The sequence below is a fragment of the Apteryx mantelli genome, chromosome 2 (genome assembly GCF_036417845.1).
Source record: "Apteryx mantelli isolate bAptMan1 chromosome 2, bAptMan1.hap1, whole genome shotgun sequence".
Classification (NCBI taxonomy): domain Eukaryota; kingdom Metazoa; phylum Chordata; class Aves; order Apterygiformes; family Apterygidae; genus Apteryx; species Apteryx mantelli.
The window spans coordinates 65,869,203-65,894,520 of record NC_089979.1 but is presented as its reverse complement, the minus strand read 5'-3'; the positions used below and the strand labels follow the sequence as shown (position 1 = coordinate 65,894,520).

Genomic DNA, 25,318 nt, shown 5'->3' with positions numbered 1-25,318 from the left:
TGTCAGCATTAAATTGCAAACAGGAAGATGGTAAAATACCTTGACTCTTACTGTAGCATTTTTACCACTGCAAAAAACTGTATCTTATTGAACTTCCTTAACTATTAAAAATAAAGGTTCCTTTTATTTTAACTATTCCTTGATACTGGAACAAAGTAGTTTTTTTGGTGGGAAGGGGGTATTTAAACTGGGCTCTTGTGCTACTCACGTCAAAAAGGCAGACCAAGCACTTCCCTCATTTAATTCTGTGAAGCTGCATTGTTATTACCGCTTGGAACAACTTATAGCAGAATTTAGCTTAGGCTTTAACTTTGTTCAGCTTCTGACATAAGAAGGAATCTGAAAAAATATTTTGAAAACAGCTGCTGTTGTAATCTGCAGACTGGATTATCACAGATTGCTAGCTGCTTATGCCGTGAGGGTGCTCAGGGGGAGTGAATGGCTGCAGGTTCTAACAACTATGAATATGGTAAATATGGATATCTTCCTGTGGTAAAGCACATTTACCCATTCATAACCTCCAGGATATTCAACATGTAAAACAAGCTGAAAAGCTGCTAATGTCCCACCTTGAGCCAAAATGAGTTTGGTTCTAATCGTGATGCTAGTATTAGCCTGCTCTAATATACCATGGGCAAATCTCTTTGAGATTTTCTTTAGTTTAATCTCTCTGCTGTATCTATAAAAATGGGAATAACAGCATCCTAATTCTTATAGGCATCAGATGATACCTGTCTTTCAGTGCCTGAAATGTAAACTCATGCTCTCTGAGTAAAGTCGCCTCTGAGACTCTGGGAAATTTTGTCAGTTACTGAGCACTTTCAACTTCCAGTGACTTCCCACAGGTCATCACTGTAAAACAGTCACTGTATAATATAACTGATAAAGTTGCCTATGCGAACAGAAAGCTGCTTTCCTTTCTGCAGTCCAGCAGGGAGACTGTATGCAAACTTGAGAGTCAAATCATCACATAGGATAAATCACCATATCCTCATGATATGGCCTTTAATTTTTGTGTCAGGAAAAATACAATGGCATACACAGACCAAATATGCATTTTGACACTCTACCACTTCAACCATAACTGATGTTTTTATATCACTGTGTTCCCTGGTTATGATTGTAGTACCTGCAGCCATCTCTGACTATCTGCGGATATACAGCTAAATGGAGTAATCACAGCTAGTAAAGTGCCCTTCACACCCAAACCTGCTCTCAGGCACAAGTAATTCACAGTTTCCAAATGAAATCTCTTAAACCAATATGCAACAAAAAAGATCAATACGCAAACTCACATAGACACACTCAGCTTATTAGAAAATGCATTTTCTTTACCTAGTAGAAAATCAATGATGATACGTCAAAGCAATAATTTAATATAGCAGTCTTTAGTTATTAGTCATTATAGAATGTATTTAAGGAAAAAAGAACCAACAACAAACCTGAACACACACACACACACACACACACACACACACACAAACCACCATGCTGCTCAAAGTGCAATGAGACAGAACTAACCTTTAGAAAGCCACTGAAAATGAGCTGTGTCAAGTATTATTTCACTAAATTACAAACAGCAAGAAAAGACACAAACATCTCTGGAGACATCTTTCTCAGACACAGTGCTACACATAGCAGTAAGAATTATACAGCAGTATGATTATTTTAGCCTTATTAGCAATAATGATCTTGCTTATGCACATACCTCCCTTTTGACTCATGCTGCTGCTGATCTAGAGTGTTTGGGGCAATAACAAGAAGCATGCTTGGGTTTTTTTCTCCTCTGCCAGATACCTGTAAGGCCCTTGCTTGTGCTAGTCTCTGGTGTCGTGAAAGGAGCGATGCACTTCGCTCGTAAGAGGGAAGCAGCACTACGTTCATTGCAGTGAGACAGCAACTTAAAAAAGTTCAATTGTAAATAAGAACGATTTAATGAGGTTCGATTGGCAAGGTTCACTCAGTTATTTACTGCATGAAGGACAGGGTCAGACGTGTGTGCAACGGAGACCCTCCCGTTGAGTCACGAGGTTCAGACTGGACCCCCTTGCTTTCTTAACTCCTTCGGAGAGGAGCCTAGGTGCGGCTGGATCCAGTCCTAGTCCCAGACTTGGTCAACGGTTCATATCTAAAGGAGTGTGTGCGAAGGAAACCCTCCCGTTGAGTGACGAGGTTCAGACTGGACCCCCTGGCTTTCTAAACTCCTTCGGAGAGGAGCCTAGGTGCAGCTGGATCCAGTCCTAGTCTCAGACTTGTTCAACGGTTTATGTCTAAGGGATTATGTGTGCAATTAGTCAGAGATATAACTCAGCAAAGTTTCATGAAGTTTGCAAAAGTTCAGCATGCTATTAATCACTTACCAAGGATCTGTCGTGGGTAAGGAATCTCTTGACCTCGAGGAGCAACCTTGAGAGGCGTCCCTGCTTGACTCATCGTCATATTTGCATACTAGACGGGCCTTGGTTGGCACATGCTCAGCTAGCCCCTACATATGTGCTGTTTACAGGAAGGTCAGGTTGAGGGGTAGAGAGCACAACAGTGGGGGGGAAAGGAGCACACCGTCACATCTGGGCACCAACTGGCATCTTCAGCTGTACCATAGACACTCACTCAGTAAAGCCTCCTGCAACTGACCCCCCCCCCTTCAACTTTATCCTGTTCTAAGGATGAAGTAGTGGAGCAGTTTATAGGCAAGACCTAAGAATTTGACAACTACTATACGTGTTAGCAAGAATGAAAGTTAAATCCCTAGAATATATTAGCACCCTGTGGATTTGCACAAGCAAGGGGCAAGTGAGGTACCTCCTCCTCAACTCATGCCTTTTGAAAGGGCCTAGCCTCCCCAAGTGCGTGAAATATATCAAGCTTTTCCACCCTTCCTAGTAACTCATGCGTACGTATTTCTGGCAGCCGGCTGTATTGATGAACTCTGTGGATGTGTGTAACAGAGCCCATATTCTCCTATGACTCCTGGAGGAACTGTGCCTGACGCAGTGCAATGCATTCTAACATGGGCCTGACCTTTATGGCACTAAACTCTTAATAACTACTCAGAAGTACATATCCACAAGTATTAAATTCTCTTTATTCAACTGAGCAATAAAGCAGATAAGACTATAGACACACTGTTATTTTAGCATAGTTACCAAGATTCAAAATAACATGCAATTTATTTATACTCATGTAAAAGCCCATCACAGGAAAAACAAAACCTCAAATGCAATCCTATAATACTGGCACTAAAGTGCATAATGAGATCTTGCCATTCCAAAGTTAGCCTACTGTTTTTTAGTCTGATTGTGGAGTTGTTGATTGTACAAAAAGCTAATGTTATCTTGCAGGCACTCAGAATAGCAGTGGGAATTCCAGCCTTAACAGAAAGGTGCCTGGTAGATTTTCTATTTATTTTGCACCAACAAACATGAATGGTGACTAAACATAAGCAGCCCAGTTTATAGCTAGAAGTCATATCCTGGTTTCCTTGCTTTGAAGCTATTTAGTCTTTTCCTAGAGAAACTTCCTTTTGTGTTAGTTAGTGGAATTTTACTTTAGTTAAGACTATGAATAAAGATCTGAAGGTGGCAGTGCTCTATATGGTATCCTACAGTTACATGGTGATTTTTTTCATTGTGCGATAGTAGTAATGGTACTCACACAGTTGCAACAGGTTATATAACACATCAGTATTTCTGAGGTTTCACAACTGTGAGAAGCCCTATTCATTTACAGGAGCAGTCTTAACACAGCTACTACAATGACTTTAAAATATTAGATCAAATTGGCTGTAGAGATGTCCCATTAATGGGCCCCTTTTATTTCATATATGAATGCAATTCAGAAAGGAAAAAGGTATGAAAAAAATTCATTGGGTGGTGGTGAATAATACTATTGAGTTTTGTCTTTGTGTTGATCCCCTTTAATAAAATACATTATTTAAATATTAATATATATGTAATGTATAGATAAATATATTGAGATAGCTATGTTAATGTGTAGTTTGACCAGAACGTGATTAATCAAAGAAAACCTAAAGGCACCACAATATATCAGCATCATGAAATAAAATAATCACTATACTCTGCATTTGTGTAGTACTGCAACCAAGCAGTTAGAAAGCCATATACAGCAGGGAATAAGACTCATTATTTTTACTTCACAGCCTAGGCAACTAAGACTCAGATTGACTTGATGATGGGCCATACTCAGACAATATCAGGTAGATTTCAGTTGTTTTGACTCCCAGTTTTGTTTCCTAGTTATGAATCAGAGTGGCCTGGGAGCAAAAAAAGAAAATAAAACAGTTCAGAAAAACAGAAGATTTTCATTTGGGCCTGTACCCAGAGGTCATAATGAGCAGAGGACTGACTCTCTTCTGTGCCAGTAGTCTCCACTGGTCCTATTAGCATTAAACAGAGTAACTGCTGTAAAATCATCCTCTGTTAAAATAACTTTGAATTACGCTTGTGTATTAGAGAGCACAGTCTGCATGGGTATGACTGAGCAGTACTTTTTCTTATTTGTTTAATTAACCTAATGGTACCTAAAACAACAGTAATGCATAAGACTAGGGAAACCTAAAGCGTATCATGGATGCAGAAAATTCACCTATGTGCAAGGAGAAGCTTACTTCTCACTTCTATTGATATTATATTAAAATGGCTTTAACTTTGGTCAAGTTAATTCTTAGCTCATTTTTATGTGAGAAGAAAATCAAACTTTAGATCTTCTGCATAACACAGCTTTAAATTGATTGCTTTTTTTTTTTTTTTTGTATAGCAATTTGATTTCTGCGTCAAATTGATCTTGACTACAAATATAATGCAGTGACAGGCTGCCTTCTGGGTTGGGATGAGAAACAGCTAATTTAACATCCTAATTTGAACCTTAAGGAGCCTTTGATAGCTAAATGAGGATGAAATATAAGACAGAAAAAAAAAAAGATCATTGTGAATTCAAGCTAAAGTAGCACTATCAGCCATGGAAAACATGGTGTTCAAGCAAAAACACCTTCCTACAAACTGCTGAAATACTTTCCATCTTTTGATAGCTGAATAGAGAGGAAGCAGCTCAGCAATGCTTGGACTTGTCCTGCAGCTAAAGTGCTGTTGGTCCATTTAGTAAAAGTCTGGGTCATGACAGGCGGCTAAAGCACCAAGACTGCTGATATTTTCAAATCTTTTAGCAGCAGTAACCACACAGCAGCTTTTCTGCAAAATAAACAAAACAAGAATGCAGTTAATTCAGCAGTATACTTTTTTATTTGGTTAAGCATTCTAGGACAACCACACGGTGGTTTCTTTGTGCATGAGGAAAAGAAAGCAGTGTTGAAACTTCTTGCTTACAAAGGGTTCTTGCAGCCACCCTATTTGTGAAATGTTTTATACAATACTAAAAGACAAGACCTCTTTGTGAAATGGAGAAATGGTCCTGGAGGTCTCTCTTGAAATGCACCTACACTGCTTTTTTGCCGCTCTTGTCATCCAGATCATAGCACAAAGAGGGAGGGCACAAACCTCTCCATTTATTTGTATTACCACTGCAAGCATTTATGATGCCAGCTCTAAATCAGCTGGCACTTGAGCATATTATTTTGGGTTAAATGTGGTAACCACTCTACTTGCCTGATACACTTAGCCAAAGGGATTCTTTAAAAATAAAGCACTGCTATGACTCTAGATACACTCATTAAGTAAACTGAAATAAACTCCAAAAAGAAAAACACATGCAGAGGAAATAACACTGCAAAAGCCAGAAACCAGATTTTCCTGCAGGTTAGATCATGGGTAGGTTACTATATTATAAAGCTATAAAAGGTTTATTTGAAAATTATTTTGCCTGCTGTTGGACAGTCCATTTATCTCAAAGCTGATCTTGGTTGTAATAGAAAATTGTGTAATACAGTGCTTCCTGGATTACAGATAGAGAATTTTTAACATTGGTTTTTAACATTAACATTGCTGCACAGTTAGTGGCTTGAAATGGGAAAGATAGGACTAGTTTTGAAAGTTACTTTGTGGAAGCACAGAGCTTAGTGGACCAAAGCTTCATGTCATGTGGACTAGTACCAGTGAAGTGGGGATGAACACTGAGCATCACAAAGAGGTAGCCCAGCTGGGTTCCCACTAGGCAAGCTGATGCTGTGACATGATCGTACCAGGAGGTCCTGTGGCTTCGGATAGCAAGTATAAGAGACAATAATGGTACCTTAGCCCTCACTGACCTCCAGCCTGCCATGGAAGGGCAGCTTTAAGTACCTGAGATAGCTCATTTAAAGCTCATTAACTTGTGTTACTACATTACACAGTATAAGATCTGCTCTGATCTTATACTTAGTGAAACAACACAGATTTCAGTCTCTGACAATAATCTTTCTTTTTTAGATGTTTCTGGACAAAACGTGTTGTAAGCAAAACCTAGCACATCCATTGCACCATCAAGCAGACCATGGATGATGACATCATTAAAAACTTGTACACAGTGAAAAGTGGACTACTTTTATTTTGGTATCCTTGTTATTATTTGTGATGCAAGGCTAAAAGGAAGCGGTTATTACAATGTGTATGTTCTCAGTCTTGTTCACATCTTGACCCTCCACTGAGTTTTGCCCTGAGATGCCTCTAGAAACTGGTTCCCATGGTTCTTCAACAGAGGAACCAGTTTCTGTGGTAGTTCATAAAATGGGCTGTGGGAATGGGTGTACTAGTTTATGGAGATATTGTGCTGTCTGAAGTAGCCCTATTTCATAGTGGCTGAGTGAGTACACTTTGGTCAAAGACCACAGACGGAACACGAGAGCAGACTTGTGTCGCCCTGACCCCCCCTGGGAGAGGCAACCAACCTAGCCTGAGAACCACTAATGAAATGGTTGTTAAAGGAAGGGCAAAGACAGGGACCCAGAAAAAGGACAGAGAGAAACAACACTTTGTCAGAATTGCTCTGGTAGCTACAGGCTAAAAGGGCAAAGAGGTGCCCTGTTGGAATTGATTGGCACTCCTCAAAAGTGTGGAGCAGCTTCTTTCAGAGGATACCTCCCTTTCATTCCACTACAGTTACTGGAACTGCCCTGAGGGTCTGGCCCATGCCTTTGCTAAAAAGTAATTACTTTTCATATTTCTATCCTTTTTAAACCATACTCCTAACCACAACATGAAAACTTGAAAGCTTTCAGCACTGAAAAGTTACTGGGTGAAATCCTGCCTCATGAGAGTCAGTGGGAGCATAACCATTTCCTTAAAATGGCCAGGGTTTGCAGCACATATGGCTTCATATACATAAGGCGTTTTGCACATTGCTGCAATTTAGTATAAGTGATAGGGCCAGTTTATATTTTGGATGCTTTTCAAACAACAGTGAGGATGGTGGTGGTGAGTACACTTTGGACCGTGCAGTTTGGACTTTGCAGGGTTTTTGACCTCCCACTGATCCCCTCCACAGGGACTACAGCATTTATGTCTGAAGAAACACTTGGGACCTGAAACAAACCTTCTGTTTGGCAGCTCTTTCAGAGAAGTTATTGAGCCAGGGGTGCTGGAGACACACAGCCACCTTTATCCTTCTTCTAGGGAGAAAGAAAGAAAGAAAGAAAGAAAGAAAGAAAGAAAGAAAGAGAGAAAGAAAGAGAAAGAAAGAAAGAAAGATGCCATTATAGGAAACATTAATTGAGGATCAGTCACATCTTACCTCTAATTAAGATAACGGCAGAACACTGCAACATCAGCATGTTTAGTAAAGCTATCTGGTAAAGCAGAAGAGGCCTGAACAGAAAATACCAGGAGAGGAGCTATAAGGATGGAATGAGTTGTAAGGCTTCTGTTAGGGTAGGGTTTCCTCAGCAGAGAACTGGAGAAGACAAGCGCCCCACCAGGTGAGCAGCTCATGTTCTTGCAACATTTGGAAAAAACAGCCTGTCCCCCAGGTTTCAGGCATCAGGTCTTCACTGGAGCCCTATTAACAGAATCACAAGTATTCTATGGATCCTTCTAAAGAGATACCTACCTGTGACAAACTCCCATATTTTTAGCATATATGCACATTTATAAGCCTTGTAATAATCTCAGGGGCATTGTTGTTCTGGGAGATTTTCATGAAAATTATACTTCAATTACAATTATAATAATTTATTTGATTCTTATTATTTCCCATTTTATACTACTGCTTGTTATCCTTACTCTGTGTAACAGAAGCATCTCTCAAGGACATAACTTCCAGGACACTACTCAGCCCAAAAAACACACCACCTCATCAAAAGAGCTACTGCTGTTGTATTATTGTCATAATCTTTGTTCTTGTTTTAGTAAGATTATTTTATTAATTAATAATGTGGTCTACTAATTCTTAATGATGGCTCTAATTCAAAAGGCACCTTGACATGTACATCCTAGGCACTGCAGCTGTCATTTTATTTAACACTGATGTGCTTTGTTTGCAAAGGAGAAAGGGAATATTGTGCTTCAAATGCTATAAAAATTTTGGAACCTGCTTAAATTGATCTTCTCTTGAATCAGATTTGACTGACTTAGATTCAGCCAACAGCAAGCTCATCAACAGTCTGAATCTCCCAAACTTACTGGTTCCTTAAAAGAGGAATAATCAAAACTAATTAAAATCATGTTGACCCTCCAACTCAACCAAATGGATTTTTTCACTTGAAAAAATAACTGCTTCCTTTGTGTTGACCATTAAGCTGGCTATCTTCAAAGGACAAGAAGGTGCCTAAGTACAAACATATGCACTGGTTGAGGTTCTAGGCTCTACCAGGAAAAGTATCTTTTGGGAAGAGGTAGGAAAAAATCTAAGAGCACTTATATAGAACTTCAGGAGATCCTGAAAGGATTTTCAAAGCAGTAAGCAGAACCACCCCAAACTGGATACTCCTCCTTTGAACATATGGTAATTCCGTGCTTGCTTTGTAAACAGCCTCATTTTGCTAAGAAATGGATCCACTCGGCAACAAACAACAATCACATGACCCTATATTTCTTGCCAGACATGCAAGAACCCATAAGCAAGTGTGAGCATGCAAACTATAACAACTAAATAAAAGCAAAGAGACATATGGCTCACAGTGGCAAGAAATACAGCAGCAGCACAGACTCAAAAACATATGAGAAAAATGTCAAAGCAAATAGTCATGTGGCAACACAAAAAGAAAACAGCAGACCTACAATGCACAAGGATATTTAAATTTAGGGACCTGGAGTCTGCAGTGGAGCTTGTGGTCTGATAACCATGGGTGTTTTAAGGCAGCAGTTGCACTTATTCTCCAGCTAAAGGAAAACCAGAAAGCTATTAAGTGTTTTTCCTAGAATCTTACAACTCAACAGTTATCTCCTACTGGTCATGCGTTCTGCCATCACGTAATGCTGTGGCTGCAGGGACACTTTATGCCAGATTGCAGCTAATGCATGAAATAGGAAAGGTTAGAAAGGTTTTTCTGCTTCACAGAAAAAACAAATTCAGGTAACTTCTGAGCATTTTATGTACGTAATGAACAACATCAATGAGGTGGCATTGTAATATTCTTCCTGGACGTACAAAAACTTAGGTAAGTCATGATAGGTCTGCAATGGAGCAGTACTAGTGACACCCCTGTGACATGATGGCATGGAATGCACATTTCAAAGACAGAGGGATTATATACCATTTTTCCTTGATGAGAAGCTTTGAGATGAAATCTTTGGCCTCATCAGAAACATCTTGAAATTCCTCATCTTCAAAATTCCAGCTACAAGCCAGGATATTGTTGAGAGTCTCATTGTTGTCATCACCCAAAAAAGGAGACAATCCACTCAGCCTAAATTAAAAAGAAATATTTTACTCCTTCTGTCATTTCCTCTTCCTGCATATGATCTCTGATGTTCCATTTAAGATTGTTCTGTTACTCCTGGCCCTATCTTGCAACATGTTACTGGCTAAGAAAGTCTCCAGACCATTCCCATTCTCTCTTCTATTTACATGTTTAAATAAAGTAATCACCCTTCTTCCCTCTAAATTAAACAAACCAAGCATTGCTATCTTTCATGGCAGATAATATTTTCTAGACCTCTGATTATTCTCACAGATACCTACTGGGAACTTTCCAAGTGGTCCATATTATTCTGGAAGTGTGATGCCCAAATGGTCATGAGAGATGTGCAATGAAACAGTAAAGTTCATGGTGACTGGAAGAGGGAAGCAATTCCTGAACCAGGAATTTGGAAAGAGGCCTATGTTTTCTATTTTAGGTACAAACTTTGTCAGTCTTCCAATACAACAACAATTTTGGATGACTGACACATTTCAACACAGAAATAGTTTACATAGAAGAGACTGAATCCTACTTACAGCATATAAGCAATGACTCCTACACTCCACATATCTGTAGGAAAGGAAACAAACTCATAATTCACAACTTCAGGTGCAAGGAATTCTGGAGTCCCGAAGTTAACTCGAAGTTTTTCTCTGGGTTTATATCTAGGCAATGGAAAAATTAACAGAGGACATCAATTACAGCTCTAATTTGAGTTGTATTGTAAGTTATGCAGCACTTCACAGGATTTCAGAAGCATCTGGAACTTTCAGAAGAAAAACAAGGATAGACAGAGGTACAAAGTGAAAAATAAATATGCCCATACCTACAAATGAAAAATGTTTGCAAGATTTATTTCATACTTCAGACTTAAACCAACCGCTACACAATAGGAGACAGGAAGAAACTCAGATTTCAAGGACTCCTCAGGACAGCTGTTACCATTTTGAGCCTTCTCCATGTAACAGGCCTGGAAATTTAACCACTAAATCTTTCACTAAGGTTATGATGTCTGACTAAGCTAGCAAATGATATAGTATGGGTTATATCCTAGCAGCCCCGATGGTCCCTTAAACTCTCTCTTCAAGAATCTCATAACTTCGGAGGCAAGAGACCAGGCAAGATTGACCATTGGTTTTGTCCATTCTATCTGTTCCAGTATACCTATATGCATGACCAATCAGAATCAGCCCTCTTTTGACCTTCCAGCCGAAAAAAGTCTTCAAAACTAGTATTTTTCACTCAACATGAAACATTCCTTACTAAAAGATACCCCTGGTTAAAAGAGTCACATTAAACTTGTTCCAAGAACAGTAGAAGACTGTTGTATATCAAATGTGTCATTGCAGAGATGTAATACTTTTCTCATTGTTTCCTAATCCATTTACTTTTAGCAAGATCACATGCACGTACCTTCTTGCCAATCCAAAATCAATAATTTTTATTTGATTTGCTGCTCGGTTCACACAGAGGATATTCTCAGGCTGCCAAGAGAAACCAGAAGACACTTTAATGAGAAACAAGGGTGACAAACTGGACTTTTAGTAAAATGCAGGGGAAAAAACACTAAAAACACTGCAAACATCTCATAAGCACCTTTTGCTTTCCTCCTTGGGCAGATTTCTCTGCATGGGTACCTCCCCCTGCTGTCACATGGCAGATGAGGCTGTACATTTTGTGCTTTGTAACTGCTTTTTCTTCTTAGCTTTTCAATTTGACATAAGGCAGCAGTTTAGACAAAGAACTCATTAGGGGGAGTGGGACAGAGAATGCAAGCTTCCAAAGAAGGTTTAAGGATGCTGGCATTGCGATTTTACAGACCTTAATGAGCTGACATTGGAATTTTTTTTAAAAAAAAGATTTTGCTGGGCTTTGAAGTTTATCTTACAGCCTTAAGTTTCTGAGTTCATGGATATTCTGGCAGTAACTGTCTGATTCAACACTGATACATTTTGTAATCACATCAACTTTATGCTTTTCTCAGATATTTTAGCGAAAGTTGGGATTCACAGGTTAAATCCCGGTGAACTTCCATAGGGCCAAATGCTGTTCTTCACTTCCCTGCAGGAATCCATTAGCTTCCATAGAATTACTCCAAATTCATACAGAAGAGACTGAGAACAGATTTTGGCCAGTTGTCTTTGAAATGTAATACCTAAAATAGAGTCTCTCATTCACCGCCAGCAGTTTTATAGCTACTCTGCCTTGTTGCTTGTTGAGTCCTCTTTGAAATAAAACAGCCCTCAACACTTAAAACATTAGTTAAGCTTTGTCACCATTACTAATTCATTTTACATGTAGGACTCTCAAACACCATACGTCCATAGTTTTGTGGTCTTGGACTATTACGGTTGGGATGAATTTCTTTTGGTTTCAAGCTTCCTTCCCCAAACTCATCTGTTACTGACAACAATCTGTGAACAAGCAAAATAGAAGGGAGAAGCCATGTTGCCTAGCACGTGGAAAGGGAGATCTCTGTTGAAGAATTTCTTGGATGTGTATGTGTCTTTTTGCTCGCATTTTGACTTCATACTCAAACTGTGCCATCTCCAAGAACAAAACACATCCCAGAGAACTTTGCAAACTTCTGCTTGACAGGTTTCTAGGTAACTGGATATTTATAAAGAAAGAGAAATGTGAATCTGGTCTCTGATTAGCAGCTGAAGCAGATACCAACAGGTATCTGTTCATTTGCTTAATCAGTTCAATAATATATAAACTAACAACATTAACTGCATTAAATGACAATGACACCAAGGGCAAACTGGAGACCATCAAGCAGGATTTCAGAGCTCTGGGGATGGTGGTCAAGGGTCTGGGAGCCCAGGTCATCTTCTCCTCAATCCTGCCAGTGAGGGGGATGGATGAGAGGAGGAGACGGACTTTCCAGGTTAACGACTGGCTGCGCCGCTGGTGTTGGCAACAGGGTTTTGGTTTCTACGACCATGGGACCCTGTTTGAAGATCGACAACTGATGGCGAGAGATGGGATCCACCTCACGAGGTGGGGCACACGGGTCTTTGCCAACAGGTTGGCCAACCTGGTAAGGAGGGCTTTAAACTAGGAAAGATGGGGGAAGGGGAGAGTTATAGTGCCAGGGTAGTTGGCAAAAGACTGCTCAAGTCAGGATGCCTCCAACAGGTGAATGCAGCCAGGGAAGTGCGCATGGGATGTGGCTATGGAGGACCCTCTTTTACCCCTCCTGGGAAACCTGCATGCTTGATCACTTCCCTGAAATGCCTGTACACCAATGCACGCAGCTTGGGGAACAAACAGGAAGAACTAGAAATCTGTGTGCGGTCGCAGGGCCATGATCTCATTGCCATTACAGAGACATGGTGGGATAGCTCGCATGACTGGAGTGCCGTCATGGATGGCTACGTGCTTTTTAGGAAAGACAGGCCAGGAAAGCGAGGTGGGGGAGTTGCTCTTTATGTGAGAGAGCAACTGGAATGTATGGAGCTGTGCCTAGGGGTGGATGAAGAGCGAGTCGAGAGCTTATGGGTAAGGATCAAAGGGCAGACTAGCATGGGTGACACTGTTGTGGGTGTTTACTACAGGCCACCTGATCAGGAAGAGGAAGTCGATGAGGCCTTCTACAGACAGCTGGAAGTAGCCTCACGATCCCAGGCCCTGGTTCTCATGGGGGACTTCAACCACCCCGATATCTGCTGGAAAGACAACACAGCTAGGCACAAACAATCCTGGAGGTTCCTGCAGAGCATTGGTGACAACTTCTTGACACAGGTGGTGGAGAAGCCAACAAGGAGAGGTGTGCTGCTGGACCTCGTACTAACAAACAAAGAAGGACTGGTGGAAGATGTGAAGGTCGGGGGCAGCCTTGGCTGCAGTGACCATGAGATGGTGGAGTTCAGGATCCTGCGAGGAGGCAGCAGGGCACCAAGTAGGATCGCAACCCTGGACTTCAGGAGAGCAAACTTTGGCCTCTTCAGGGACCTACTTGGAGGAATCCCATGGGTGAGGGCCCTAGAAGGAAGGAGTGTTCAAGAGAGCTGGTTAATATTCAAACACCACTTCCTCCAGGCTCAAGAGCGGTGCATCCCTATGAGCAGGAAGTCAAGCAAAGGAGGCAGGAGACCTGCATGGATGAGCAAGGAGCTCCTGGCAAAACTCAACCAGAAGAAGGAAGTATACAGAAAGTGGAAAGGCGGACAGGCCACTTGGGAGGAATATAGGAACATTGTCAGAGTATGCAGGGATGCGATGAGGAAGGCTAAGGGCTGTTTGGAATTAAATCTGGCTAGAGATGTCAAGGACAGCAAGAAGGGCTTCTTCAAATACATCAGCAGCAAGAGGAAGACTAGGGAAAGTGTGGGCCCTTTGCTGAATGGGGTGGGTGCCCTGGTGACGAAGGATACAGAGAAGGCAGAGTTACTGAATGCCGCCTTTGCTTCAGTCTTTACTGCTCAGGCCAGCCCTCAGGAACCCCAGACCCTGGAGGCAAGAGAGAAAGTCTGGAGAGAGGAAGATTTTCCCTTGGTGGAGGAGGAGTGGGTTAGAGATCATTTAAGCAAACTTGACACCCACAAATCCATGGGCCCTGATGGGATGCACCCACGAGTGCTGAGGGAGCTGGCGGACATTACTGCTAAGCCACTCTCCATCATCTTTGAAAGGTCCTGGAGAACAGGAGAGGTGCCTGAGGACTGGAAGAAAGCCAATGTCACCCCAGTCTTCAAAAAGGGCAAGAAGGAGGACCCAGGGAACTACAGGCCAGTCAGCCTCACCTGCATCCCTGGAAAGGTGATGGAGCAGCTCATCCTGGAAGCCATCTCCAAGCATGTGGAGGAAAAGAAGGTGATCAGGAGTAGTCAGCATGGCTTCACCAAGGGGAAATCATGCCTAACCAATCTGATAGCCTTCTCTGATGGAATGACTGGCTGGGTAGATGAGGGGAGAGCAGTGGATGTTGTCTACCTAGACTTCAGCAAGGCTTTTGACACTGTCTCCCATAGCATCCTCATAGACAAGCTCAGGAAGTGTGGGTTAGATGAGTGGACAGTGAGGTGGATTGAGAACTGGCTGAATGGCAGAGCTCAGAGGGTTGTGATCAGCGATGCAGTCTAGTCGGAGGCCTGTAGCTAGCGGTGTCCCCCAGGGGTCAGTACTGGGTCCAGTCTTATTCAACTTCTTCATCAATGACCTGGATGAAGGCACAGAGTGCACCCTCAGCAAGTTTGCTGATGATACAAAACTGGGAGGAGTGGCTGATACGCCAGAGGGCTGTGCTGCCATTCAAAGAGACTTGGACAGGCTGGAGAGGTGGGCAGAGAGGAACCTCATGAAGTTCAACAAAGGGAAGTGCAGGGTCCTGCACCTGGGGAGGAATAACCCCATGCACCAGGACAGGTTGGGGGTTGACCTGCTGGAAAGCAGCTCTGCGGAGAAGGACCTGGGAGTGCTGGTGGACACCAAGTTAAGCATGAGGCAGCAATGTGCCCTTGTGGCCAAGAAGGCCAATGGTATCCTGGGGTGCATCAGGAGGAGTGTTGCCAGCAGGTTGAGGGAGGTGATTCTCCCCCTCTACTCAGCCCTGCTGAGGCCACATCTGGAGTACTGCGTCCAGTTCTGGGCTCCCCAGTACAAGAGGGATGTGGCACTACTGGAGCAAGTCCAGCGAAGGGCTACAAAGATGATTAGGGGACTGGAGCATCTCTCTTATGAGGAAAGGCTGAGAGAGCTGGGCCTGTTTAGCTTGCAGAAGAGAAGGCTGAGAGGAGATCTTATCAACGTGTACAAGTATCTGAAGGGAGGGTGTCGAGAGGATGGGACCAGACTCTTTTCAGTGGTGCCGAGCGACAGGACGCGAGGCAACGGGCACAAACTGAAACACAGACAGTTCCATCTGAACATGAGGAAATACTTTTTCACTGTGAGGGTGACAGAGCACTGGAACAGGTTGCCCAGAGAGGTGGTGGAGTCTCCTTCTCTGGAGATATTCAAAACCTGCCTGGATGCAATCCTGTGCAATATGCTCTAGGTGACCCTGCTTGAGCAGGGGGGTTGGACTAGATGATCTCCAGAGGTCCCTTCCAACCTCAGCGATTCTGTGATTCTGTGATTCTATAAATGTATGTACTGTTGTACAGTACTGATGTACTATATTAACTCAGTTATTACATGCCAAAAACAGCAGTGGTAATAAAAACCTCACCAAAGAGAAAACACTCCTGTGCACATTTTCTTTCTTTTTGCTTTGTTGTAAAACTCAGGGATCATCATGGAGCTTTATAGCCAGCGATAAAACTAAAGACATCATCCCTTTTTATTCTGACACCAAACAGAGGTTAAGAAACAAGTCTATTATTTGATAAAAACTTGGAGAGGGAGAAAGGCCATTTCAAATGTGCAGTCTAATGAAAAAATATCTTTTCAATAAATGTTTTTTGAAGGGTGACAGTTAACTGTTAGTAATCAACTAGCATATGAATGTGCAACTTGTTTTGCTTTTTAAAAAAGTGAGGGGATTTTTTGTGTATATGGTTGCATAATTCAGATAACTAAGCAAATACCTGATGCAGAATATGCCACCCTTTTCTGGGCTTCCAGCTGCACTGGCAGCTATTGCCTAACCTCTGTATTTGTTACATCAGCCACTGCCTATTTTTATTACTTTCATTTCTACAAGCACATTTTAATGTACTTTCCCTTAAGCTGGCTATCTATTGATGCTTTTTTAATGACCATGATAGAGTAATGTAGACCTTAGAATGGTGTGCTGGGTTTCCACTGACTCTGAATGACCCTGAATTTAGTTTCAGTCATGCTTTGCCTTCTGATTTGTAAAAACAGGGATAAATGCTCCCCCATGGTTGACATATAACACAGAGATCTGGTGCAGTTAAATAAATAATACTTGCACAATATTTTGAGATCCAAACAGCAAAATTGCAAATAGTAAAATACTATGGTCAGCTGCGGACTTTCTGTAAAATCAACCTGCAGAATACTCCAGAGCTATGAAGCTTGATGATATGACTGAAATTCTCATCTAATTTACTTACTCCTGTAGTGATTTAACTGATGTTAATGTGGTCAAAGTAAATACATATTGGTTTAAGGAAATCAGAATAAGGCTCTCTCCAAGGGAATCTGCTAAACTGTATGGCCTACCCTCAGGGAAATGAATTTCCACAGTATAATCCAAGCTGTCATTGCACAAAACACACATCTCAATTCTGTACCTTGAGATCCAAATGAAGAATATACATTTGGTGCATGTACTGAATCCCCTCACAGATCTGTTTTATGAACAAGATGGTATCCAACTCTGTCAAATTGTAGTTTTCATCAATAATTCGGTCAAATAATTCTCCCCCTTCCACACTGTTGAGAGAAAGACAATGAAGTGGTGACCAAGTCCAAATTCAATCCCATGATGTTGGAGGAATGCAGAATATATACTAGCAACCTGTCTGAAATGCCCTTACTTTTAATCATTCACAGCCCGGGTGAGTGAGGCGGATCTACAATATGAGATTGTAATCTGATCTGAACCTCCCAAGTACTGCGTTCTGATGTGTACCGGCCTGAACTTCTCCAGCATCTGAGGGTCCAGTCTCAAAGTGTCCAGTCTTCCACTCATTGATAGATGACAAAGTCTTAAATTTTGGACCTTATGCTCATTTGGACATAATTTTGTATTAGTGAAATTAATGATGTTACACGGAAAACCAAGACAACACGTTGGACAATCTTCATTTAAATCTGTGCTCTCCTCCCTCAGAGTTTAACAGGGACATGATCCAAGGGTTCAGTCTGAAGCAATCTAAAATCACAATGGAAATGACTTCTTAATTTCTTGACCCATTTCAGAATGCCTCCAGCTTACCAATTCAAATCTATGTAGAATTTTAGCTTTTGTGATACACTAATCATATAGGCCAAATTCAGAGGAATGTCCGAGAAGGTCCAGAAGAATGAAACTCAGTGTAACTTTGCACCTTCTGCCACCTCTTTAAATACTTTATTTACATCTTTTGGCTTCCTTAAAATAACATCTATTTGACATGACTTTAAGGCAGCTATTTTGTGCCTAAGTAGCATGATAACCCAGTATGAAAGACAGTTTAATCTATTAAAGTACCCAGTACAAAGATTATCCTCAACACCTAAAGCTGGCTTCTCTCTGTTGTAAGGTGCCTTTCTATTTGTCTCACAGAACTAGAGATATTGAGAGGTCTGTTTCTAAGCTGACACAAAATATCACTTGAAATTATAGAGAAGCTATATTACACAAATCTATCTTCAAATGGGGCAGTAGCTTTGCATCATCAGAAATATCTGACAATATCACTGGAAAAATATTTGTAAATGGCTCCACAGGAAAACTTTTTCTTAAATTCGATTTTTGGGTCCTGGGAACCTCTTTCACATGTTCTTTCCACCTGTAAGTAGCTCCATTTCTAATTTCAGGAGAAAGTAAAAAGGAAATGGACAATTCTAGCAAAAGTGCTGAATATAGAAAGGGAAAGAAAACAACACACTTACTATTCCATGACCAGGACAATGTCATTTTTGGATTCAAAGGCATCATACAGCTGGATGAGGTTCACATGGTTCAGTTGGTTCATAACATTGATTTCATTCTTTACCTCATCCTGTAAGGAATAATGAGTATTATTGTTTCAGCAGCCTTTATCAAAGAAAGCTGCACAAACTAGGATATTATTAGTGTTTGAACTGGACACCAACATTATCTTCATGTTTTCACTCCTGGCAAACAACCCCAAGGTTTTCCTTTGATTGGTCCTGCGGTGGCAGATGTCAAGGCTACAGGCACTGCTAGACTGAACTCATAGCTCAAGTTGGGGACTGCTCCAGTAATAAGCTGGGCAGGGGGAAAAGGAAGGGGAGAGGAAGAGGGAGAGCACACGTGGACAAGTGGTGGGAAAAAGAGAGGATGGGATTTGTTTCAGCCAACTCTGGGTATACAAAATGAAGCTGTGTAGAAGAGATCTAGAACAGTCCTCAAAACCTCCCTTCGCCATCAGTGGAAAGACACAGGTGCAGTGCAACTATTTTAGACATGTAGTTTAGGATGGAGGTGCCAGTCTCTCTCCATTGACTATAAGGGGAGTCTCAGTGACCAGCTTAGCCACAGACACTTACACTTTAGACATCCACAGTTAGCTGAACTGAATCCCACCCTTGAATACCATTAATGACACAGCTGTCACAAAAAGGATGCTATGCACACTTTTGCTGTGAAAGCAAGACCCAGATGGCCAGGAGGTTTGGAAAACAGGCCAGACAAATTCTTCTCATCTGCATTTGTGTTGATGTCTGAAGCCCAGACCATCCCTGCTACCAGCATCCCTCACCAAGTCATTGACACCAAGTCATTGCAGGAAAGCCTGGAGTGTGCTCAGGAGGGAGTATACTATGTCACAGTCTCACATATTTTTTACTGTTAAAGAAAACACTAATGAATCAGCAGCAGAAAGGAAAAAAGAAAAGCTGAAGAAACACAAAGAGCTGAAAGGAATTTGGAAAAACACCCCAGAAAACCTAAAGAGGATTTTGATGAGTTGCTAGCAGTTCTGGAGGAGAAGGGAAATAGAACTGCAGCCAATGGTAATCCAGTGGGTGCTGTAAGTGTGATAGCTTGTGAGCCACTTGGTCATGCTCTGTTCTGTAGCTGAAGAAAAGTGTGGGATCCATTGGGGAAGAAAAGACTCATATCACACTCTACCAACCTTTTGTTTATCACCTTTGGCTTTTATAATTTTGGCTGCCAGCTTGAGACCTGTTGCTTTTTCTTCACATTTGTGCACTTGGCCAAATCGCCCTCTAGGGAAAAAAGCGAAAAAATTTTCATCTAGTGGTGTTGATGTTGACCCTGAATGTAATCTAGGTTATACACAAAGGAAATTATCCTCTCCCTTCTGGGTTCCATTTGAATTGTTGTGCTGCTATTTTGTTGTGCAAATTAGACCTAGTCATTTAAGCACACCAAAATCACACACCGTTCTAGCTGATATTTAACATATATGATTCACTAATACTCACTGCATTACCTCTACCTACTTTTAACATGCTATGTGTAATCTCAGGGAAGCCAACATTATATACTGTATGCATAATAACTCACTCACATGAGCAATCTGCTTCTCTCCATTTCATCCTTCTCCTCCAAGGGACAGGTGTAATTTCATGATGAAACAACACCTACCCAAGATCATGCTGCCATCAGAAATGATGACTCTCTCTTAAGTTATGTCAGCACTGGAGACCAGGAAACTACATAGCCTGTCAAATTAGCTCCCTGATCTGGTTGAAATCATCTATGTATTTTCAGGGATAAGATCCACTGAGGGAAGAAAGGCTACAGTATATCTCTACGTCCTGCTGGCTGCAATGTAAAGTACTACAGCATCCTCTGGAGCACCATTATAAAGCCTGAGGGCAGCTGGCTGGCCTAGAACAATACCAAATACAAGCCAAGCCTGATGGTGCCAAACCTGCAGCCAAAATCCACTCACGCAGTGAAATCAGCCTCCTGTTTTCATCCCTCTCTAACATACTGTTAGAGCTTAGACTTTCAAGACTTCAGTTCTAGTGAGGCATGTTGCTTCCATTCACCTCCCGGGGTGCTTGGCTGTAAACCTTTGCCTTGCTTTTCATGTTGATTGGGTTCGCTTGACTTACCCTCCCAGGATTTCATTCTTGCTGACGTTATAGTAACTGCTGATCCCTGCCCTTTTGGCTGAGACAATTCTGTGATCAAATGGTGCTGGTGGAGTGAGATTATCATCTACAAAAAAACAAACAAACAAAAAACCACAGCATATGAGTGGCCACATGTAGTGCTTGTCTATCTCTTATTTTAAATCTTTCTTTCCTACAGATAAGCTTATTTAAAAACTGAATACACCTACTGTATAGATAGGTCCTTCTCTGCTATTTATCAAGGGTTTTATTCCAGGAGCTCTGGCTCAGAAAACAGGGTGTTGTAGGGGAGCTAGGTTTAATAGGGTAGCATTTTCTGCACAAGAGGTAGCAAGAAGCCCTCTGAGCCCCAGTCAGATGAAGACTGACAAACTAAGCCAGTGCAGATTCACACCCAGAGAGTGCTTGAGCAATTTGTTTGGAAGGTGTGGCCAGAACCTCTTTTTCTCTAGCTGATTTTTTTTTTTTTTTTTTTTTTTTTTTTTTTTTTTTTTTTGCCTCTGGGACTGCTGATAGGTGAATATGTACTATAACTCTCTTGTGGGGTAGGAAGAGTGACTGAGCTCTCTTCTAGGGTCAGCTACAAGAGGATATTTGCCTGCTTATGCTGTTCATGGTGAAGTATTCCCTTCTCTGCTGGTCATTTGACACAACTTTTCATTCTCCCCAGTGTGGTCATCATCTTTAAAGATCATGTTTATGGCTTGTGTACATGATGGAGTTTCACCCTGGCAAGTAGCACCTGGGATTTCCTGTGTGACTCAGGGGGGCCTAATGTGGTGGGGCACACAATAAGCGTCACATGCAGCTCTGAAGAGCTTCTGTGCTTAAAAAGAGAAGGCAGATAAAGGTTAAAGAGGAGAATGGGTTCCCAAGATCACACAGCAGCAGCTATGATGTTTCAGCACAAATGTAGATCTCTGGTATTATTCTCCAGACCTCCACATGCCGGACCATACTGCCTGCTGGTGTCAAAATCCCTGCTGGAGACTAGCCCTGCATGCCTAATTTCTCTTCAGATTTTTTTAGGGTGTTGCGATTTCAATTTCATACCCACATTGTTTTTCATTTGACTGATATTCCCGAGGGAGACCTTTGGCTGACCGAGGTGACAAATACTTCTTCAACTGGTTGGGAGGGCTAGAGCCACAGCATTTCAATATGAGCTCTCTGGTTTGGAATGCCGGCTCCCTTTTGTGTAGAGCTTGTGAAGCAATTTTAAAACCGAACATTACTTCAGTGAAAATGATTAAAAACACAAACAAAAAAAACATGACAGCATATAGCTGGCAAGAACACTTTGGTCATTAATGTAACAGTGGATTGTCCTTATTCACAGTGAACACCCATTTTTCCAAGAGGCCAGGTGTGTACGTAGAGTTTTTTGACAGTGTTATAACTTACATGGCCAGGAAGTTAGTTCATGGTCAAGGAACTGTGAAAAGATGGGGCTCCTGGAAGTTTGCCACCTACTTGGGATTCTGCAGAGCTTGAACTGCATGTCCTTAAGTACGAGCCTTTGCCTGTTACCAACACCTAAAAAATGCCATGAACACCTCTACCCTAAAGGTAGAATCTGACCCTAAGGACACAGGCTCCAAAGGTCCCAGCATGTAAGTTAGAGAAGAAAACAGTTTTTTTAAAAATCTTGCTCAGCTCTCAAATGCTACCAAACTTTTGGCAAGGAAGTGTTCATTTAAAGAGGCCTGAAGGGATCAGTATGATCCTCTAATCTGACCCTTCATCTCATTATTTTCCTAAGGAATATGAAAAATACCTCAGTGTAGAACCTAAGTTTTAGTCCTCAAGATTTTCCCAGTGATAAACCCTTTATTCTTCCTTTCCTGCACACCAAAGGGGGCATCTCCTTATTCAGGAATGACCTGCTGCTACAGATCTAAAGATGCTTCAAGTGGGTTGCCACTATAATGTCGTCCTTGATATCTGCCAGACCCAAGGACAGCTTACAGAGCTGAGAATTTTAGTATACTATCTCTTGTTTCTATTACAGAATCCAGGAGCCTAGCACAGATATTTAATAAAAGTTTCCCTTTTCCACCCTCCCCACTGTCCTAAAGCAAAGAAATTCATTCTGTGTCTTATGCATGCACATGCACACACATGCACACACAGATCTTCAGATCCTTCAGGCCACCATTTTATGTGCCATCATTTCATTTACAGGGATAAGCCACCGAAATTCTCAAGAAAAAGATCTAATGTTAGAAATCTCTGCTTCACCCTGGTGAGCACTGTATCAGAGTTCAGTGCCTGGACACCATTTATCTGACTGTTCATCAGTCAGGTTTCCACTATTTTATAGGTTGCAGTTGTTCTCACTTCATATTGCAATGGTATTAATACGAGCAAGCTGATTTTGCGGGCTGCATCCAGAATGTTGCGGATTCCATTTTAACGTTTGCAACATTTCTGTAGGTCAACCAATTATATTCCTGGTTTTGCCACGCATGATATAATTTCTCCTTCCACTCTATGTCTACAGCTTTTGGCTCTCTGTTGTTAAAAGAAGAGGGAAAGTAGATGGTATTAGTGGAGTGGTTGTGGCAGAAGCAAATTAGTTGCAACTAATTCCCTGATTCTCAGAATCAGGCTTCAGAATAGAAGCCTTTAAGAAAATATAAGCCAACTTCTAGGTAATAAACACTGGTATAGCTTGTCAGAAGCAAACAGAACCGTGCTATTTCCCATGAGCTTAGGATGTGGCCCGTGAACAACTGCTTTCCCTTGCAGTTACCATGCACTCCTTTCCCTCCTGCCAATTATAGTCACAAAATCATTTTCTTCTACAGATATCTCTGTCTGATCAACACTGTCAATACCAGTGGAATTAACCATTTTGTTTCTGCCTTTAGGAACACGTCCCGTAAGAGCTTTTTTAGTTTTACATATGCCATCAGCATTTTCTGCATCTAGCCTGCTCTTTTTGTTGTCATCTTTGTTTAGGCCTTCAGCATTCACTCGATGCTTACTGCTACTACTATGCTCAAAATGGCAGGTCTGCTCAGTGACTGAACTATAATTTCCTGTACCTTTTTCGCAGCCTTTACACCTGTAAGGACAAAACATGGCATTAGAGCAGGGTACACTTAAAGCAGAGCAAATTTAGAAACATAGGTGAAAAATGCTTATACATATATTGCATTCAAATAACATTAGGTTATTTTACTTCATGGTGTAAAATAATAAGATTAAATATACTGCTTCAACATTCACTTTGAACAATAAAATGACCGCTAAGTTAACCATGACAGCAAAATGATTCTCCATTGCTGAAATGACTGCCTGAATTCTTCTGATTTTAGTATTTGGCTATCATCGATCTCACCTTTAAAGTAATGGGAGAGCACTGGAATTTCACTCTGTTCATAAAGGTTCCCAAGAGCTTAAACTGGTTTATCCCTGAAGGGCTATGAACAAATGCAGCACAGAGTTACAGTAAGTAAGTTTATCAGTTTAATTCCCCAGGAAAAAGTGTCACAGTGTTATGTTACCACTTAAGTTACTAAATCTTGTAGTAACTTAAGTCCCACTTGGTACATGGTCTAATATAACCTTACTTTGCTCACAGGTTACATGGTGCTGGAATATAAACACGACACAGAGAGGAAGAATTCTCCTCAGAGATGAAGAATGGCCTAATATAATTCCCTTGTTCCTAACCTTTATTTCCAAGCAAACAATGAACACAGTCTGCTTGTACTGTGTGTGGTAGATTGTTCGCCAGTCTGTTTAAAGGTATAAATTCAGCTTTGAGCTCAGATCAGACTGATAAACTCATTTAGCTTTGCTATTGGGCTGGATTTTCACCAGTATTTATATTAACTAGCCACTTTAATGTGAAACTTGAACTATATGGTTTTCTACAGCATGGGTCCCTTAAGAATGAGCAGCCTGGGTTTCAGATCTTACCTTTCCTGTGGTGCCTCTTGACTGTGGCTTTCTCCTGCCTCATCTTCATTTTGCAAAGCAGCTGGTGGTTCATCATCCTCTTCTTCATTCTCGCCAGCACCTCCCTCCTCTTCATCTTCCCTTTCCTCTTGTCTTTCATCTTCAGACACCTGATATTTCTCCTTCCTCTTTCCACCTGCTAGAGACTCACTCTCTATCTCCTGCCCAGTTACCCTTTGACAACCATCATCAACAGCATCTTCTTGTTGCTTTTCTGTAGTGAAGGATTTCTGAATTGAGCTCCTCCTGCAATTGTAATAGCTTTCAAAAGCCAAACTTTCTCCCTTCTTCTTTGGCCCTTCAGTACAAAATTTGGCAGAATCCATTTGAAGCAGAACAGAACTTGCCTTCTCAGCATTTTCCTTGTTGAGCTTATGAACTTTGTGAGAGCAGGACTGGCTCTTCTGGATGGCCCCCTCTGTAAGCAAACAAATTACCAAGGAATCTGTCAGTAATTCTCTGATAGTTAATAACCATATTAAATCAGGACTTGCACACTTAGCATAATTTCTGTTGTTTTCTGAAGTAGGTACTTGCTTTTCTATCCAACTTTCAAGGTCAGTGTAAGTCTTCTAAGCAACAGTAGGGCTATAAGCTTCAGCAGAGTACTCTCTTCTTTAAAATCAGGATACCATGGATCAGAGATTTTTCACCTTCAGACACGGCACTGGAAATGTTTTTCTCACTCAAGCTTATTGTCAGCCAAGTCAAGGTTAATAAACTCATACAAAGTACTTTTTTGAGCAGTTTGATACCAAATGCATAGGTGCATGAAAAGCAGCTTGTTGCTGCTCGAACAATTCTTACTCATGCTAGCAAGCACACACCTCAGCCAACCACCTTCATTGGAGCTGTTCAGGAGAGTAATGG

General features: G+C 41.4%; 1 protein-coding gene across 1 annotated transcript in view; it reads right to left on the bottom strand.

The window, feature by feature from the left end:
* Positions 1 to 5,114: 5,114 nt before the first annotated feature.
* Positions 5,115 to 25,318, bottom strand: part of MYLK4 (myosin light chain kinase family member 4) — a 69,026-nt gene continuing 48,822 nt past the window's right edge. Inside the window, exons 3-14 of the mRNA XM_067292160.1 lie at positions 24,410 to 24,866; positions 23,320 to 23,549; positions 20,459 to 20,564; positions 19,507 to 19,600; positions 18,299 to 18,408; positions 16,993 to 17,134; positions 11,201 to 11,271; positions 10,324 to 10,452; positions 9,641 to 9,793; positions 8,568 to 8,573; positions 7,483 to 7,558; positions 5,115 to 5,207 (exon numbers count right to left, since the gene is read on the bottom strand). Coding sequence (XP_067148261.1) covers positions 5,115 to 5,207; positions 7,483 to 7,558; positions 8,568 to 8,573; positions 9,641 to 9,793; positions 10,324 to 10,452; positions 11,201 to 11,271; positions 16,993 to 17,134; positions 18,299 to 18,408; positions 19,507 to 19,600; positions 20,459 to 20,564; positions 23,320 to 23,549; positions 24,410 to 24,866 — 1,667 coding nt within the window. The remainder of the gene's footprint in view (positions 5,208 to 7,482; positions 7,559 to 8,567; positions 8,574 to 9,640; positions 9,794 to 10,323; positions 10,453 to 11,200; positions 11,272 to 16,992; positions 17,135 to 18,298; positions 18,409 to 19,506; positions 19,601 to 20,458; positions 20,565 to 23,319; positions 23,550 to 24,409; positions 24,867 to 25,318) is intronic.